Source organism: Nymphaea colorata, chromosome 13 (assembly GCF_008831285.2).
Source record: "Nymphaea colorata isolate Beijing-Zhang1983 chromosome 13, ASM883128v2, whole genome shotgun sequence".
Taxonomy (NCBI): Eukaryota; Viridiplantae; Streptophyta; class Magnoliopsida; order Nymphaeales; family Nymphaeaceae; genus Nymphaea; species Nymphaea colorata.
In genome coordinates this window covers 100,275-119,192 of record NC_045150.1, presented here as the reverse complement: position 1 = coordinate 119,192, position 18,918 = coordinate 100,275, and the positions used below count along the sequence as shown (strand labels likewise).

Sequence of the window (18,918 nt, the reverse complement as noted above, 5' to 3'; positions counted from 1 at the left end):
ATTGCCATATCGCATACCTCTTGTGTTGAGGTCATGTTGCAACCATATCTTTTTGAACATGATGCTTAATTGCATCTCTTACCACATAAATGTTTTATAGATTATGTATCTTCACATGGGTTCTATCCAGAATGTTTAAGCTGATCAAGGATGTCTTGAGTTGCAATGTAAGAATGCTTTGCAGGTATCATTCATCCAAAACCAAATTTGGGTCAATCAGAAACATGGTTTATATAGGAAGTTGTCTTACTAAGAAAGTTCATTTGATTCATGACGTAGTTTGAGCTTTTGAGAAGCGAAGGAATGGATCTGCTCTTGGTGACCGTTGAAATATTAAGAGGATGTCCTAGAGTATCTCATGGCTGCAGTATCGCTGAGTTGTCTGTTCAAGAATCTTGTCTTCTTAGGAAAAACACCATTTAACTCTTTGCTTTTTATCTTTTTCAATATCATAATTCACAGCTCATTGAACTGCAGGATTTGAATGCTGAGTCTCTTTAGATTAGATGGAATAGAGAAAGAAAGCTTGAAGGCATGTCAGAAATGTCATCTGTTATGTTGAGAATGTTGGTGCATGAGATGAATACACTGTAGCCAGAAAAGATAGTCCGCAGAAGTTAACCGCTCTAGACATTGTCGCAATGGAATTCAATCGAGCTGGTTTTTGCTTCGTGGCAGATTTTATTGCAGCTTCTATGTTTCATTCTAGTTATGAAAACTTCAGCATTGTAGGATTCAATCAAAACCCAAACTTTGAGTAGGCAGAAGATTTTGAACAAATTGCTGATGAGGCTAACATCAATTTTGCTTGAGAATAACACCAAGAACTATGAAGCAACTGTCTCTGTGGAGTGTATGCTCAGTTTTGCTGCGTCAACCAACTCAACTTGTATGGTATGGTAAATATATAACAGCACTCAACAGCAAACTTGATCGCTAATCACTCTGACATCTCCAATTAACCATGAACAACTCAAACACATATTTAACAACATCAAGACTTTTTGAAGATTTCTTCCATCAACCATATAAATTAATGATGTAACCACTGTTAAATTTGCAGACAAGAAAATGTTGGAAGTTGAACACTAATTGTTCGTTCTCGTAAACTATCTCTTATTGGATCCTAACTGATGATATGAGATGGAAAGGGATCCCTTCGCTCCACGTAATAAAAACCCTAAACTCGTCTTTGAATGCAGGGGAAAAATAAGCAAAGAAAAAAAAAAGTACCTAAGTACACCTGGATGGAGGAAAGGAAGAAACTTTCACCTTGCTTGCATTAAACATATTAACCTGGAAAACTTTCAGTCCCTTTGAATGATTATTTCGAATGAATTGACCTTTAAATGGTAGTTTTGATTGAAAACAATATTATGGGTTTTTATTCTACAAAAGACCACAAAGATCCTTCTTCACGTTTTTCGATGAATATGTGGATCCTGTCGATGAACTGGTGCCAAATTGACATATAGTAACAGCGTATCAGACTTTCTAGTTTCCGCACAAGCAAAGGCCAGTGAGAGACAACGTACCTAAACTCCAAAGCCAGAGGCTCACGCGCTTCCTCTTTCCATTGACCCAGCTTCAGTCTTCTCAAATTGAGCCAAACATTGGATCATAGAGACAGCATACGCTTCCATCTCTGGCACAAGCTTCGCAAGGTGCAGCCCCATCTTCATCCATTTCTGTGCTGCAGTGACACGGCCAAGCTTCACATGCATACCAGATCGGTTCCATGCTGTGGTGGACAGCCATTTCACCTCCTCAACTGGGTATTCTCCTCCTTGCAGCCCCACGATTATCTGATGCGCTTGCTGGTATATTTCCATGGCCGCTGCCTCTGCTTCTTCTCTGCTGCCCTTCCGAGATATGGAAACTCCGATCAGTTTCCGAAGGATAAGGGCGACAGTCCTGTAGTCTGGGGAGGGAGATGTAAGGTCAATCTTCAGGCAGGTAGTCAGTGCCAACTTCGCAGCTTCCGGGTTGGCGCGTGCACCATCTGCGGCGTGAAGGCCAAGTTGGAGTAGGTGTTTGGCAATGCAGAACTTTGTGTTGATGTAACTTTGGATTGCTTGCACCTGCGATGATGGGTCGTTGATTCTGCCTCTTAACTCGAAGTTGTTGAATGTGTAGAGGAAAACGAAGTTGGCTTCAATGGTGGATTCAGCGAACTGCTTGTTGAGGATCGCTGAGAGAATCTGTAAGGCAGATTGTTCTACCAGTGAGATGCAAGAAGACAAGCCTGAGAATCACAGTACTGTGTTACAGATTCTGGCATAGCGTATGTATAATAAAAATGTTGCATGCGTTCCTTGAGCCTCGACTTTTTTCATGGAGTAATTTATTTTTCCCTTGGCCACTAGCTATGTGGTTGCTTCTTAGATTTATCACTTGCATTCTGCAAATCTAGCCTCTTCTCTTTTGACGTATGAATAAAATTCATCCTTCCAACCCACCCATAAATTAACTCAAGTAGGAGATTGATCTGGGTTTATTGGCAGAAAAAAATGACTTTCACCCTGAGAAATAAAAGATAAGTTCTTTGAATTTACATGAGTTTTCTGAAATACTAACTATAGGCCAGGTTTAAAACTTAGCAATTGACATAAAAAAAATTGTAAGTTTGTGAACTAAAAAAGTTTTTACAGTTGAAATCCTCGAAAGATCTTATCTATACAATGGAAAAACAGGTTACTGTAAGTTAAAATCATTTGGGTTTTCAACATGGATATCACATTACACAGTTAAACTTGCTATAAAAAGAAAAAGTCGCTTACGCGCACACACAGCACACGGTTACAGACAGGGAGAGAGAGAGAGAGAGAGAGAGAGTTTCCAAGTCATAATTTTTCAAGTTATATAGAAAATCGTCCTCGAATTAATTTAAGATAGACCGTGGTGTTGGTTCAATTTGAAATTTTCTATTGCCAACTGAAAGTCTGAAGTAAAAAGATTGAATTTGCTCAAGTAGAAAATGGATTTCAAAATATTGAAAATAAAAGTGAATTAGAAATTTCTGCTAACAAGATGGAGACTATGACTGAGAACTTCTTTTATTCAACTGGTGCTGGAATTAGACAGCCCCTTCACCCGCTTTAATGAAGTCAACCAAGCAGGCAGCTTGTTTGACAGCACTAGCCATGGCTTCCGAAAATTATGCATGTTATTGGAAAACAAGCAAAAAGGTAGAACGGAATATCTTTCGGGCTTCTGTATTTCAATGTTACATACCTTTCCGGCCTTGTCGAGAAGAAACAGCGCCTTCCTCACGTCGCAGTCTGTCATGGCCAACTTACTTTCGTTCTCCGCGTTGAGCATTCCGGATACCGCAAGTATCAACGACTTGCAGGCCATCTCCTCTCCGTCTGCCATGCCATCGTCACCGTTCTCTATGGCGCAATAGAATTCGGACGCCAACTCCAGGAACTCGGCGCTGTTGGCGTAGCACCTGTCCTTGCCGGCTTTCATCCCCATGTTCCAGGCGTGGTTGGCAAACCATTTGAGCTCGCGGCCTCCCGTGTCCTTGTGGTTGCCGAAGAGCCTTTCTGCTCCGAGCTCGGCCATTCGGTCTCTTGCGCGCCTGAGGAGAACAAGGGCGTCCTGCTCCCTCTCCGGGAGGCGGAGGAGGAGGACGAGGGCATTGCGAAGGATGGAGACCTCCCGCATGTCGGAGGAGGAGGAGGAGGAAGAGGTGCATCGATTCAGGAGCTCGGATAGCGCGAAGACGGCGACGGTGAGAGCTTTGCAGGCGACGGCCTCGTGGGAGGCGAGGGTCAGGAACTGGGGGTCGAAATCAATGCAGTTCGTCATGGACTGGATTTGGGCAACGGCGCCATCGTCGTCCTTCTTCTCAAGGTTGACCTTGAACTGCATGCTCAATGCATTTAAAAATCTTATAAAAAAGAACGAAAAACCTAAACTTCACTAATCTATTTATTTATTTTTACTAGCTGTGAATTCTATGTTGTACATTTTTTGGTTTATTATCTTATTTATACGAAGTTAGATTTCTTAGCCAATCATCAGATCCGTGCCGACTACGATTCCAGTCTACTTTTCTTTTTTTTTCCTAAATTTCTTGGCAAATAGCCATGTTCTTCTTTCCATTGGTCCCTTTGTTTTGACTGTTCAAACATGACCTGCCGACCTCCTCTCTATCAGCTTTTTCCTTTCAGACATAGTTTCTCCGAATTGGCTGACAAGAAATGAAGTAATTAGGGATCTTAAGATAATGCGGGCAGATCATTATTCTCATTCTTTCCTCTCTTTCTCACCCTCTGCTGAAAAAAGTATCTTAAATAGAAGCAACGTCATTTTTCACTAACTTGTGATTTTACAACCGCAGTGGGTGTATATTATTACACACAAATTATTTTCCTGTTCCAACCTTGCCTATTCTATTGGATTTATGGGGTTGTTTTGCAATAGAACACAATGTTACACTCCCAGCCTATGAATAATGACTTCTATAACAAAACAAAAGAGACTTTGTTTTTTTATTTCCTATTTCACCCTGGCATGTCAGCACTCTAACATTCTGAATATCTTGATGGCAACTCATCTGCTTGTTCCATAAATGGGCCGTTCTTCTTGTCGGGCAACTCAAGCTTGACACCAACTCGAGTCATGTAAAGTCGGCTCAGGATGAGTTAAGTTCGAGTCAATAATTGAACTCGAGAAATTAACGAGTGAGGTTCAGTTGTATAAGCTCGACTCATATTAGCTAGGTTGGACTCTTTAAAATGCTTGTATAATATGCGGTATACAGTTGCCTTCCACGTAAAAGTTTGTGCTTTGAAAAATTGGTCTCTATATTACAATAAGAACGTTATACAAAATTACGCTGATAAACTTTTTGTTGGTCACAAAAGCAAGCTTAGATTTAAATTTGCAAGTCTACTTAACCAGTAAATGACAAGAAAAAGTGATTAAACTAAAGAAAAAAATTCAAGATTAATCAAAAGTGTATTGCCATACCACGGAAACCTTCAACCATAGGCTTTTTAACAAATTCAAAGGAAACTGCAAGCCGCACCACGGCTTTTCTAAGTATTACCCACTAACCAAGAATCTTAATTTTAAAACCAAATTAAACTAGTTTAAAAAGCTGGTCTTCAGCCCGAAATCCAGCTTTATAATAATTAACACCAGTTATGGCCTCCAAACAAACCTGTCTTGTAAATGCGATGTGAGCGTGAATCACATGCTTAACAAGGATGATACTATACAAAGGGTTCAGAATGCAGAGCGCTTAAAGGTTCAGACTTGGTTCAGGATCTTTATTATAGCCTTTTAGAACTGCCTGTTTCCCACCTGCACTCTACCTATGGCACAATTAACCACGACTATCAAGTACGATGTACTAAGTTGAGAGCATTCACCTTGAGGAAGGCAGAGACGATACCGGCCTCGAGCTGCACAAGAAGCACCACAAGCAGAGTTAGCCAAATTTTTGAAGGAAAAGGCGACCACAATAAATGCGCAGAAACGATGAAGATGGGTCCATGCGTCTAGTTACAAGTCCTCATCGCATAATCAAATTATTATCATCCACGATAACTTCAGGTGAAATTTCTTACAAATGCATTTAAAAGGAGCATCCGTATTTGCGGAAACGATACCTTTATCAAGATGCGCAAGGAATTTTTCATTATGTCACTGTTTTTATTACAGGCCTCATTTTCAGGAGTTTCTTGACACAGACCAGTACTTTTACTAGCAACATGGCTCAATTTAATTAGCATTGTCAGTATTGCCACCGGCACAGAGTTAGCTGATTAATAGTAGGATGAACCACATAGCCCAATTTCATTTTTATATTTATTAAATAATTGAAAAACGGATAAAAACAATTAGAAATACAAACCCTATTAAAGTTTTACAGGATCATCTTTGTAATACTATAATATTTAACTGCTGTGATTCTTTACTTATTGGTAATTCTTTTTTTTTTCAAAAAATTGAATAAGGTTGTCTTTGATCAGTTTTTTCTCGTTTAACTATACTAATTATACTTGGTTCCTGCGTAGGAAGGTAAAACATGGAAGAAGTCAGAGGAAGAGGAAAAAACCTTATCAGCTTCGTTGATGTACTCTTGGGCTCGATCACACTGAGAGAGGGCCAGGTAGCAGAGGCAAAGCACCCTGAAGCATTTGGCTCTAAGGCTCCTACCCTCTGCGTCGTATGGGATATACAGCATCGACTTCTCGAACATTAGCGAGCTCGTTTTGTAGTCTTTGCAACGGAAGAGATCTGCTCCCCTTCTCATGCAAATTCCGAACACAATACTAATGAATGAGGATCGAGTGCGACGTAGTTGCCAGAAAAGAAAAAGATAAACCTGTGCATTTTGTTTTCTAACTTCTATGGTGTTGTTGCAATCTTTTAGTTCAAAACTACTGATCCACCCTCACGAGCTTGTAAGTGTGATTTCATGGGTCATGAAAATTACATACCGTATGTTGTGAAACGTTAAAAAAAATAAAATAAAACAAAATTTAGATCTATCAAAATTCAAGTAATACATCGAATGGACCCATGGTAGAGTGGATTCCCTAAGAGTCCATAATACAGAGATTTGATCCCTCGGGTTTTAGAAAAAAAAAACGCATGCAGATCCATTTCTCCATGTTCTTCAAGCCAAATGCACCAACCAAGTAGATATAGTATAAAAAATGAATGTAAGTTTATCGGGAATAATCAAAATTATGTTTTTGAAAAAGATGAAAAGACACTTGTATGGAGAGAAAATTTTAGTCTTTATATATGTGTGTGTGTGCAAGTAACTTTTTATAGATAACAGTTGTGCAGAAAGTCCAAAACATTTTGCAAAAACATTTGACGTTTCTGCAAAGGGTGAGATCAAAAACATTTGAAGTTTCTCCAAAGGGTGAGATCGGGGTAAGGTAGGGCCTGTCGGGTCGGGTATGGGCTCGACTCGGTTTGTTTAAAAATAAAAAATAATTTTTTAATTAAATATAAAATATATTTGTTAATAATAAATATATATTATTAAAATAAAAAAATTTAAAAAAATAATTGATTTGACCAAAACTGATCCGGGCCGCCCTATCGGGCTCGAACCCGGCCCAGGCGAGGTTTTTTCCGGACCGGGCCGAGCGGCTGAGCCTGACCTGACGCCACCCAAAAATTTAATGACATGTAATTTTTTTTTCTTTTGATCTAATTTTGAAGTTGAACTTTTCTCTAAGACGAGAAATCGCAAAAATAAAATACATGAAAATGAAAGGACAGGCCTTAAAAATGAAGGAAGCACGCATTTACATTATCCTATCTTTCACATTCAGGCGAGTACACCCCGCAACAAACGAGGGGAGTTAAAAGAGGACTTGTTTTGGTTAATGGCCACAACAGACACAAGTTGCCGTTCGTAGTAAACGGGCCAAGCCCAGACAAACCCTGCTCGGTTTGATGGGTTCGTCTTCTCTTCTTTTGTTGCGTTTGTGGATGTGCCTGCCGCTATCGCAACCGTGAATTTTGGAAATGGACGGCAACGATGCAATGAAATGTAACGAGTCGAGAGAGGGAGAGAGAGCAGAGAGACGTACTGGTTCCACAGAATGGCGTGCATCACTGCTCGATCCTTTCCCGCCCCGTTCTCCCTGAACAGAGCCACCACCCTCTCCTCCGACGCCAACTCCGCCGCCAGCCTCGCCCGTACCGGGCCCCCGCCTACCAGCACCCTCTCCACTATTCTCACCGCGACGGACGGACACACGGCGCCCCGCTCCACCAGCCCCATGAAGACCGCCTTCGCTCCCTCCACCCCAATCTCCGCCGCCTCTTTCATGAACACCTCCACCGCCGATAGGCACACCTCCGCCGGTATCCGACAATTCTCGGCCATCTGCATCAGCTCGTTCTCCGCCTCGTCGTACCGACCCAGCCCTAGATACCCCTTCATCGCTAGGAACCCTAGACTCGGGTGGTCTCCACCCCCTCCCACCGTTTCGCTCATCGCCTTTACGCACTTCAGCACGTCTTCGTAGCCCTCGCTCTGCAAATGCGCTGCCGCCATGAATCTCAAAGTTTTCGCTCTCAGATCTTTTAGTGCGGCGGTTTCGTCCTCGCTCTCTGCGATCTTGATTCCTCTCTCGCTAAGGTCCAACGCCTCGTTCAGGAGTTTGATCGATTCCTCGGCCTCGGAACTCTGATCCCTAGCCAAAAGCTGCTTTCCAAAGCTAAAGTACTGCTCGGCGAGCAGCCGGTGCTTATCCGGATCTCCGGCAACTAGCTTCTTCGATCGGCCGAGTAACGCGAGGGCCAGCACGCGCCCGGACGGAGACTCGAACGCGGTGGCGGCACGCGACACGTTTAGGTCCAGAAGGAAACGGCGATCCTCTTCGCTAGAAGCGGGCTCGATCTTGGACGCGAGCTCGGCCGCTCGGTCGAAGCACGCCGAGGCAAGGTCGAAGCGTCTCAGTCCGTGCCACAACACGCCAGTCTTCTGCAGAAACGAGGCAGATTTCAGGTCCGCGGAGGGGACCCCCGGAATGCTCCCGGCGAAGGTGATTAGGTCGGCCGCGACCTGCCGTAGCTTTGCGTGCTCCTCGTAGAAAGAGGGACTCACGCAGTCGGAGTCGGAGTGCCCTGCGGTATTCGCGAGATCCACGCAGGCATTCCAGAGACGGTAGCTGAGCTTCCAGAGGCGGAGTTTGGCTGGTTCTGGCAGCGGAGGGAGGGACGAGAGGCGGGAGAGGGAGGAGCGCAGGGCTACTGAGAGCTCCGGCTGGAGGTTCTTCGGCGACAGGAGCTCTACCTGGTGGATGCATGACTCAATGGCGTCGATTATTTGGCCGTGCGTGACGATATTGGCGCCGGTGGAGTCGCCGGCCGCAGGCCGGATTTCCAAAATTCGCATTTCCCTCGCCAATTGCTTTTGTTTCTTCCCGCCTTCTTTGCTGAGAGACGGAGAGAGAGGAGAGCAGAGGAATTTTGGATTTTGCACAAAAGAGTGTGACTTCTGGCCTTCGCAAAGTTTATCATTTACAAGAATCCTCTAACTGTTCAAGAAATTACAAATAACTGCAATGATTCATAAAATAAAATCCCAACAATTGTATTGTCTAAAAGTTGCTGAAACAAAGATAGAATGACGCTTTCACCATCAAATGAAAAGAACAATCCGCAAGGTACTTCTTAGAGTTGTGTTGACACTCAAATTAACACTGCCACAATTCTCGCTGTTGTAAATCTTTTAGAACTAAACGGTAGTTGATTTACAATTAGTTAATTAAATGGTAAGATTGATAGAAATGTACACATTTTAGGTGAAAACTATATATATAACCAAGCTGTATGAATCATGATTCAAAAACACAAAGGACATAAATATGACAAATTATGAATGAAAAAATTTTGAAGCTTTTGATTTGGCTCGAAAGAGAGGGAAGGGAGAGAAAATGTTAAACTGAGTAGCACAAAGCAATGCCAAAAACAACGGACAATGAACTAATGCCTCAAAACTAATCATTAGCAGGTTGAGGTATACCAGCCCATATTTTTCCTCTCCTTCCACATTAGCTAAGAACTTGAATTAACAAATAAAGAAACAAGCAACTCTGGAGCAGAAAAGCATGTATAAATTATTAAAGTCACATTATCTTTAATAAAAGCATAAAAAATTATTGATTCATATAAACCAACCAATTATTGGATTTTTGTATAATCACATAAGAAGGGCAAAAGAATAAATAATACAATGTAGACAATAATTAGAAAAAGTATATGAAAAATTTAAGAAATAATTTGAGGCAATTAAATACACCATTGTCAACAAACTGCAATTATTTGAACATGTATTTTTATTTTGATGATGATGTCCTCAAGAATATGAGACTAAATTCTAAGTTAATGGAATGCTTATAAATTACAGTGTTTGTGACAACAGAGTTATGTGATATCCTAACTAAACTTGATTCATATGAGAAGGAACTTGGAGTTTGGCACATCATTGGAAATTGGAACAAGAAATAAAAAACATTCTGGTACATTTTTTATTTATGTTTTGAAGTTATAATTGGATCAAATGAGGTTATCAAGGCCACTATTTTTTTTTAACTTTTGTCACCTGATAAGAATCTATACTCTTTTCCCAGCCTGTTTTTGAAGAAAAAAGACAAATTGTGGTAGTTTTGTGTGGATTTAAGTGTCTTAAATACCATCATAATCAAGAGCAGATACTTGATTCTAGTTGTAGATGAGTTGGTCAATGAGCTTTGAAGCTTGTTAATATTATCCAAGTTTAATTATGGGTAGGATATCATCAAATCAAAATGCCTCGTAAAAATATTCTAAAAATTTTGTTTCCAACTCATGAAGGCCATTATCAATTTAGGATCAGGTCATTTGGCTTGACTCATCTTCTTCTTCTCTTGTCTCATGACCATGTTCTCTTCATGGAGATCTGTGCCTAAGAATCTCACCCCATCGAAGGTCTTGGAGAGGCAGCAGCTACAAATCTCGCTGACAAGCATTTTCGACCTTCTAGCCAACCCCAAGGTGCGTATGTATTCTTTAGAGTTCATGTTTTTTTTTTCCTTTCATCATAGAATATGACTCATTTAGGTGCATGCATTGCATAATCTTTTTTCTGCATGTTCTTCATGTTATCTGCATGTTTCCTACATTTTCCACCATATTCAATCTCTCATCTATTCATTGATAGGTTAGGTTTTGTGTATTTTTTCTGGTTTGCATTGGCTTCATTAAAAATCTCGGGGAAACCCAATTACGAGAAACCAATGTGTTCAACCAGTTTATAAGCCAAAGTTTGGGATAAGGAGCTAATTTTCTGTTGTAGCCTCCATCAAAAAAAGTTTCGTTTTTTGTTTTGCTATTGTGCATATCCTAGGCGTGCTTAGATTCGGTTGTTAGTTTTTTATTGTTGCAGTTTGCTATTGATTGTTCTATTGTGTTCTCCAGCAAGGTTTTACAGAAATCAGTATTAGATAATTTATATGTTTTCTTTTTAATTTGATTTACAAGGGTTATGTTCTTCATGTGATTTATTGTTTGTATCGTCTTTTCTCCTCTGATTTAAGTTGTGGACAAGTCAGGATTTGAGGTTTTTATATATATTTTATGCATTTTTACATTGACACAGGGATATGAATTAGGATTCATTGATAGGTCGGCATGGTTTGGTTTTTTGTAATTTTTTTTTTTTATAATTGATTTCCTAGTAAGCACTAGTGTACTTTATGCTTTCGGACTTCTAAGAATAAGTAGAAAATTTGTGATAGGTTGCTGGTATGAGTTATACTCACATTTTATTGATAAGGAGTCATATAGATTATATATTATGGCCGTAGGATGGTAGTTGAAAACTTCTTTAGTTCTACATGCGTTTCTTCCCTTAGTTTGTGTTGCTGTTATAGTTAGAACGTGTCTGAGAGCTACAAAAAATTCTTTTGGTCATGATTCCTATAAATCACAGGTTTGCGTAAAGAAGAGCAGCCAGCAACTCCTTAGTTGCATTGGCAGTCATCAATTTAGTTTTTTTATTGGTGTTGTATGTCCAGATTGTTAAATTTGTGTCCAACGTGTCATTTACTGTTTCTTGGTTGAGTTTTACCTAAAGTTCACCAAATTTGAAAACATTTTTATTTTCCTTTGGCAAGAATTCCACATGGGATGCCTCGGGCACAAGGATCCAGCCGATAATATGTTTTAGAGTGATTTTTATTTTCATAGCTAAGTTGTTTTTTTTAACATAATATGTCTTTATTTGTCACGTCTCCGTTGTTGGAGCTGGCTAGGATCCAGCCCGAATTAGGATTTTCCGATATAGGCTTAGATTAAGAGATGTTTTAGAGATGTGAAAGCATTTTGCACATTTTGTAGGACTTTTTAAGTAATTTTAATTGTATCCTGGCGATGTCCCTCACGTGTCACGGGTGTAAGATCCCTTTTGTTGTCATGTCGCCTCATTTGTCACATTTTATTGTTTTTAAGGTTTTAGAGTGATTTCTCATTCTCATAAGCTTTAATCGATCTAGTTAAACATAGTTGTGAGTTTCCTTGCATACGTTGGGTGATTTTTAACTTTAGTTCATAATTCACAGTCCTCTTGAAGCAAGGCTTAAAATTTATTTTTTTATTAATATTTTTTGAAATTAGACCATTGTCACTGGTGAAGCAATAAAAGTTTGATTTAACTGCTTATTTCGCTTCTCAATAATATGTTCCTTAAGTTCAACCCGGCACTCACTACTAGTGACTTTAGTTAAATTATTATTTGGTGTATGGTTTCACTTTATATTGTAACTACAAAAATCGATTTCCAAAGTTTTGGCATTTATTGAATTTAAAGGCATATACCAAAAACTGCATCATGGGACATATGAAAGAATGTACAGAGACTATGAAAATTTCTACTATTGCGAGCTTACGAGATTTGTGTGTACGCTATTCAAAACGGTAGCACCTTTTGATAAGACAAAATTTTTGTGTATGCTAACCACAATAGCCTGCATTTCAATATGTAGCAGAAGGCCATCAACCTGCCCAACAGAAAGGGATGATGATGATTAACTATGAGTTCAAGCTCTTCTACAAGAGAGGAGCAGAAAATATGATAGTCGATGGACTACCTTGAAATTGAAGCCTAAAGATTCAGAAGCATTTAAACCATGTAATTTTATATTTCATCTTATAGCTAATCTTTAAGAATCAATTAGAAAAAAGACTATCTATGAAATTAGAAAGGACCTGGTCAGCAATCAGGCCGAAACTTACAGATACAATTGAAAGGAGTCGTGCTGATATTTTCAAAATGGTATAACCATTGTAGCAAACTCAAACCTGATTGCCTAATTGCTAGTGCACTTGCACAATTCATTAGTGGCAGACCATCAAGGTGCTGAGAATCAATTAAAAAAGAACATAGGTCATCCTAAACTGTCCAAGAAATTAGAAAGGATCTTGCCATCAATCAGGTTGGAACTTACATATACAATAGAAAGAGGTCGTAGATATTTTCAAAATGGTATAACTATTGTGGCAAACTCAAATCTGATTGCCGAATTGCTAGTGCACTTACACAATGCATTGGTGGCAGAGCATCAAAGTGTTGAAGGGACCTCTAGAAATATTAGCTGTACTTTTTACTGGCCAAGCATGAAAAGAAATGTCTGTGAATATATAAGAGCTTGTCAAGTACGTCAAAGGCACAAACATGAGATGCCTCATTCAATGGGTCTCTTACAACCACTTTCAATCTCTACACACATTTAGAAAGACATGTCCATGGATTTTATAAAAGGGCTGTCCTGAAAAAAGAAAATCAGTAATATTGTTGGCTATTGATAGACTTTCCAAATCCATTCTTAGCCAAGGAAGTGGTAAACGAGTTTCAAGAGTGTGATCATTCTCCACAGTATGCCTTGATAGACTGTTAGTGATTGTGATTCAATATTCTAAGTCACTCACTCTTTTAAAACTACTTTGCCTTGCAAGGGTCCAAGCTCTAGCTAAGTACAGCCCATCATATGCAAATAGACGGCCAAATGGAAGTTGTCAATAATGTTTTGTAGAGACTTATTTGATATGCGTCTGTGCATAACTTTAAACCATGTAATTGGAAAAAATACTTATCTTGAGTGGAGTTTGCCCATAATATCCCTTCCAACTCAGCCACTAGACTGTCCCCCTTCAAATTGGTCTACAGCAATTCTTCTCCATGTCCTCAAGCTGACCAATTAGATGAAGTAACCATATTCAACTTTTAAGTCCTGAGAAAGTACTAGATGTGATTAAGACAAGACTAGTAGCAGCTTCAAATCAAATGGTTCGGCAGCACAATAAGGGTGCATGGATATGAGTGTACTTAAAGAATTTTCTTAGCGGCAAGACTCAACAAAAAAAACTGCTAAATTAGTTTACTGTTGGGGTCATTTGGCATTAGTAACAACATATGAGTGTTTCATGATTCTACCACAAAATTAAAGTAGATTTATGAGACAATTGTTCAGATGTTCTATGAATCTACCTTAAATTCAAGGCAGATTCGTGGAACATTCACACTTTATTCCTAATGCCAAACAACTTTGTAAGGTATTCAAGCCTTTATTTTATCCTCTAAAGGATCGGTAAGGTCACATGCGAGCTTCAATTTCGCAAAGACTCCATTGTGCATCTAGTTTTTTATGTATCTACATTAAAGCCTCATTATTCCAAAACATTACAAACACTCCACCTACTCCTCTCCCATCCCACATCCCAAGGAGCTATCATTCCATCTCGCATCACGCCATAGAGATCAGTTCAAAGAAAGGGCCAATCCATCATACAATGGCTAAATTGAACGGCAAGATACAGAACATGTGGCACGTACTAAGGAATGACTCTTCTAAAATCCGATAGTGTTTTCCCATGCTCACTCCTTGAGGACAATGTGTTTATTAAGGAAGGAGAATTGATGAACACTTGGGAGTATACATTATAAATCTTTCTTGGATGTGTGTGTATGTACATATATGTGTGTGTGTAAACCACATAGCATGAATCAACTATATTCAAGGCCAGGATACGTACCTCTTACTCAGATGTGCCATGGAAGATGAGAAATTTGATAAATAGCATTGTAGCTCGACGAGGGCAGTCCTCTCACGTTCGAGGAGGACTTTGGTTCACAATTCTCACCGCAAATAATGTTTGATTTTATATATATATGTGTGTGTGTGTGTGTGTGTGTGCATTTTGAACTGTGTGCTTACTCGTCCTTGTGTCTCTTGGGTTTTCCATTGTCATTCGATAGGAAAATCATGAGGCAACTATAAATTTAAATTTTGATAGTGTGTTACAACGTTTAACACCTTGCTCTAGACCTTGCCCATCATGGGCGGATCCAAATATTGGAGATCCAACATTCTCCCACTCACACATTATGGGTAGAAAGTCAGTAAAAGTTTTCAAATGTTTGGCCACACATTCTCATCTATCATATTGGTGATCAGATTGTGAGACCTATGAGCACTAACCAAAAATTAACTAACTGTGCACTGGTTAGTGTGACGTAGCGGCTCAACCTGCAAAGAAAGAAAATTTGTGCATTCAGTTGCACAAACATGCTCGTTGTGCCCTAGATCAAAGCTTATCTAGACTAGTCTCAACACATTCCATCCTTTATCACTTTGTCATACTGAATGTGTTAAATTGAGGCCACCCACTATATGTTGTATTTACTAACTAATCATGTCTTTCACTTGGCAATCCTATTTGTTGGCAGTAGATATAAGTACATGTAATGACAAATGATCTTTCTCTTCTACATATATTCGTTGATCAAAACTAGCTTCTTTCCTAGATACACCCCATTCAACCGAACCACTTGGCATTAGGACAACATACTAGAGCATCAACACTAGTCCATCATCTTCAAATACAATCAATAGTTCATGAGGGCATCAAAAATAAGATACATCCAAGGATATAAATCATGTATCTTAAGGGACTCACATAATGAAGTGGTATGGATCATCATTCATTTCCAGACTTAGTTGACTTGTTTAGTACAACATATGTGGTATGTCCCATGTATTACAATAACAACAACTCGCCATTACAAGTTTAGGCAGGCCAAAAAAATTGTTGTACAGATCAGTAAAAAAACCAACACTCTGTAGATGGTTTATTAGAGTTTTCAATCATACTATTCTTAGTCCTACTAAGATAATGGAGCCCTTAGACCTGGTTTTCAGGTCTATATGATCTTAAGAAATCATGTTGGTCATTTAATTTCATAATGTAAGACTTCATATTGATCCAATCAAGCTAATGATGAAATAAAACTTGTATAAAATGTTAGCATTTTATATCATTTTTCACTCAACCCATTTTAGTTCACTGACACTTGAAATCCACAAAACCTATCACTTTCTAAATTGTTCTTAGATTTTGACAATCTCATCTCACTTCTCACTCAGTGCCTGAGACAACCGTTTTGTATGAGAAAACAATCTAGACCTGGCAGCATATTTACATATAAACATACAACATAAAAGAATTCAATTATGAGATTTACATACTTTAATTAATGCTTATATTCTATTAAGTCTCATAGACATTACATGTTTCTTAAATACATCAACAGTGATCCGCTTAGTAAGTTCTACCACCATTTCATGAGTAAAAATGTAACCTACTGACGTTTTTCCTTTTTGTATAACATCTTGCAAGTACTTACGTCTAGTGTCGATATGCTTGATTTTACAAAGAAATTTGAGGTTATTGACATATTCAATCACAGGCTAGTTATCACAATAAATGTCAATCATAGTACTCACTTTTGACATAATATCAAGATGTTTGAATATTTTTTCAACCGGATACTCTCTTGCACCACTATGGATCCACTACAAATTCTGCATCTATGGTTGATAGAATGTTGTTCGTACATTCATCTGACATAGTTTCAGGTGTTCATATATGAAACAATAATGAATATAAGGCAAACAGAAATCATCTTGACAACTAGAGAAAAGTCTTGTCATAGTCAATGCCTTTTTCTATGTGTATCTTTTTGCCACAAGACAAGCTTTGAACCTATTCATAGATCCATTAGCATTTCTTTTTACATTGAGAACTCATATGTTCCCACTAGTCTTCCTTCTAGAAGAAAGATCAACAAGTTCTCATACCTTGTTATTGCTCATGGATCTCATCTCCTCTTCTATTACTTTCTTCCATTCTTTTTTTTTTTTTAAATAACAGAGAGTCTCACACATAAATTTCGGAACATCAATGTCATATGGTATTGCCATTATGACTTCACATTCTATCTCAAATCTAGGGCATGCTATCTTTTTCTCGTACTCTGATGAGGCACCACATTTGTACTCTAACCCAGATATAGTTCACTCCCACTATCATGATTTGGTTGATGAGCCCAACTCAAGTTGAGCTTGAGTTCCTTCATTGTCAACCGAATCGAATTCGGGCTAACTTTTGAAACTCGGCTCCAGCTCGAGTCAAGCTTGAGCTGAGGAAAATAAAAGTCAAGCCCTAGTTTCAGATCAATCATATGCCATGCACTGGCAATAGGAAAAAAAAATATTCGATCATAACTCAGATCTGAAACAGAAATACTATAGTCACGAGTTTAGATCTGAATGCAAAATAGAACTTAATATTCAGATCCAAAAACAAGAATATATCTGGTTAATAGAACTCAGATCTGAAAAATGAACTAATGCTCCGATTTGAAAAAAAAAAAAACTAATATTCTTTTCATAACTTAAAACTGATATATTAAAAAAAAGATCTAGAATTCAGATCTGATATAAAAAAAAACATTATACATTTCATAAACCTAACATATCCATATTATTGGATCCAATAAAAATCTAAATGAGCAACTATCAAGTTTCATGCATCAATAAAGAAAAAAATATTTCAAGCATATCAAGAAAGAAAAGAATATAAGGATTTGTAAACCGCCACCACATGTACACCAAAACAGCATGACATTATTGATTAAAAGATGTATTTAATTTGTTTAAACAGGAAACGAAATGGAATATAATGGTTAGTTGGGATCCGATGTCTTAAACATCGGTGTAGTCTTGTAGACATGGAGAAAAAAAAAATGCTGCGGGAACAAGCATGCGCTCTTTCGATAGCAAGGAGAGGTTCTGTTTATGGAGGAGCGTAGGCAGAGAACTAACTAACGTTCCCTTTAACAAAAACAGGAAAAAAACAAAAACAAAAGCAAAAACAAAAACGAAACAGAGAAGGAACCAATGTTGGTTCACAGCCCTTCATTTTTTGTTTGAGTTGGAAAAATAAAGGCATGTCCAAAATGCCTTTTCAAGTCAAGTTGCAGCCACCATAAGGCGTTGAATTTTTGGGCATCCTGGTCTTCTCCCAATTCTTGTCTCCTCATATTGCTTGCAGTGCTCAAGCAGGATGCGACGACCCACCATCACCTATCCGGCGACCGAAAAATCAATCGTTATGGCATGGTCGACGTCCAACAAATATGTGTATTCTCTTTTCTCTGTTGTATCCTTTTTTCTGTAATTATAAAAGGAACGCTGGTTATGTTGGTGAGTGGCAGCTGATGCTGCCCCTCATCCGAACGTCCAACCATCAGTTGGCAATGTCCATGATCGATCGGAAGATGGCAGTCTCGCTGCCTCTTTGGCTAGATGTCAATCCTCCAACCAGATATAGTGGTTTGGACAACAAGCAAGAGGAAGAAGCTAGAAGTAAATCCCTTCGAACTGTGGAGCTCGTTATGAACATGGGCTCTCTCTCTATATATATATATAAAGAAAAATCTCAAAGCATGAATCCACTATATATAACGCCAGCATATATACATACCTCTTACTCAGATGCGCCAGCGAAATACAGGAAAATTGATGAGCAGCATTTTATCTCGACAAGGGCAGTCCTTTCATATTGGAGGAGGACTTCGGTTCACAATCCTCACTGCAGAGAATGTTCGATCATTCACCGACACCCTTTGAAGTATATATACAAGGCAACCATTAGTTCACAATTTTATATTGTGTTGTAACCTTCAACGCTTGCTCCAGATATTGCCCATCATAGGCGGATCATATATTGGAGATCCAACGGTAAATATGAAGAAGAACATCGCACTATGAGGTACTATGATGAACTCCCCAGATCATGAATGAAACTAGGAAAGACTTTCTAACCCTAATTCTTTGGTCGTTAAAGGGTGTGTACATCCTGTTATCTTAGTCTAATCCCTTTCCGGAGAAGCTTGGCAGCTGGTGGCCACACTAATTACATCGAAAGCAATGTGGTAATCAATTCCAGCAAAATATCAAGGAGAAAATGGCACTTGAAATTGTCTGTATGATTTGATACCTGAAATCTAGTGCTAAATATTAAATCCCCGTGACAAATTTGCAAGCTATC

At 38.9% G+C, this 18,918-nt stretch overlaps 1 protein-coding gene across 1 annotated transcript; it reads right to left on the bottom strand.

The window, feature by feature from the left end:
• Positions 1 to 1,338: 1,338 nt before the first annotated feature.
• Positions 1,339 to 8,942, bottom strand: LOC116267151 (TPR repeat-containing protein ZIP4). The gene is made up of 5 exons (XM_031648737.2): positions 7,572 to 8,942; positions 6,074 to 6,263; positions 5,385 to 5,417; positions 3,235 to 3,870; positions 1,339 to 2,201 (listed from the first exon to the last, which is right to left on the bottom strand). The coding sequence occupies exons 1-5, from the start codon at positions 8,882 to 8,884 to the stop codon at positions 1,557 to 1,559; spliced, it is 2,817 nt and encodes a 938-aa protein (XP_031504597.1). The 5' UTR covers positions 8,885 to 8,942; the 3' UTR covers positions 1,339 to 1,556.
• Positions 8,943 to 18,918: the final 9,976 nt, after the last annotated feature.

Excerpts from the sequence above, each read along its gene's own strand:
- LOC116267151 (XM_031648737.2), bottom strand. The coding sequence starts at position 8,884 with ATGCGAATTTTGGAAATCCGGCCTGCGGCCGGCGACTCCACCGGCGCC. Across the intron at positions 6,264-7,571 it reads CACGCCATTCTGTGGAACCA|GGGAGCAGATCTCTTCCGTT; the intron begins GTACGTCTCTCT and ends TTGCATGAGAAG. Across the intron at positions 2,202-3,234 it reads TTCTCGACAAGGCCGGAAAG|ATTCTCTCAGCGATCCTCAA; the intron begins GTATGTAACATT and ends TCTGCCTTACAG.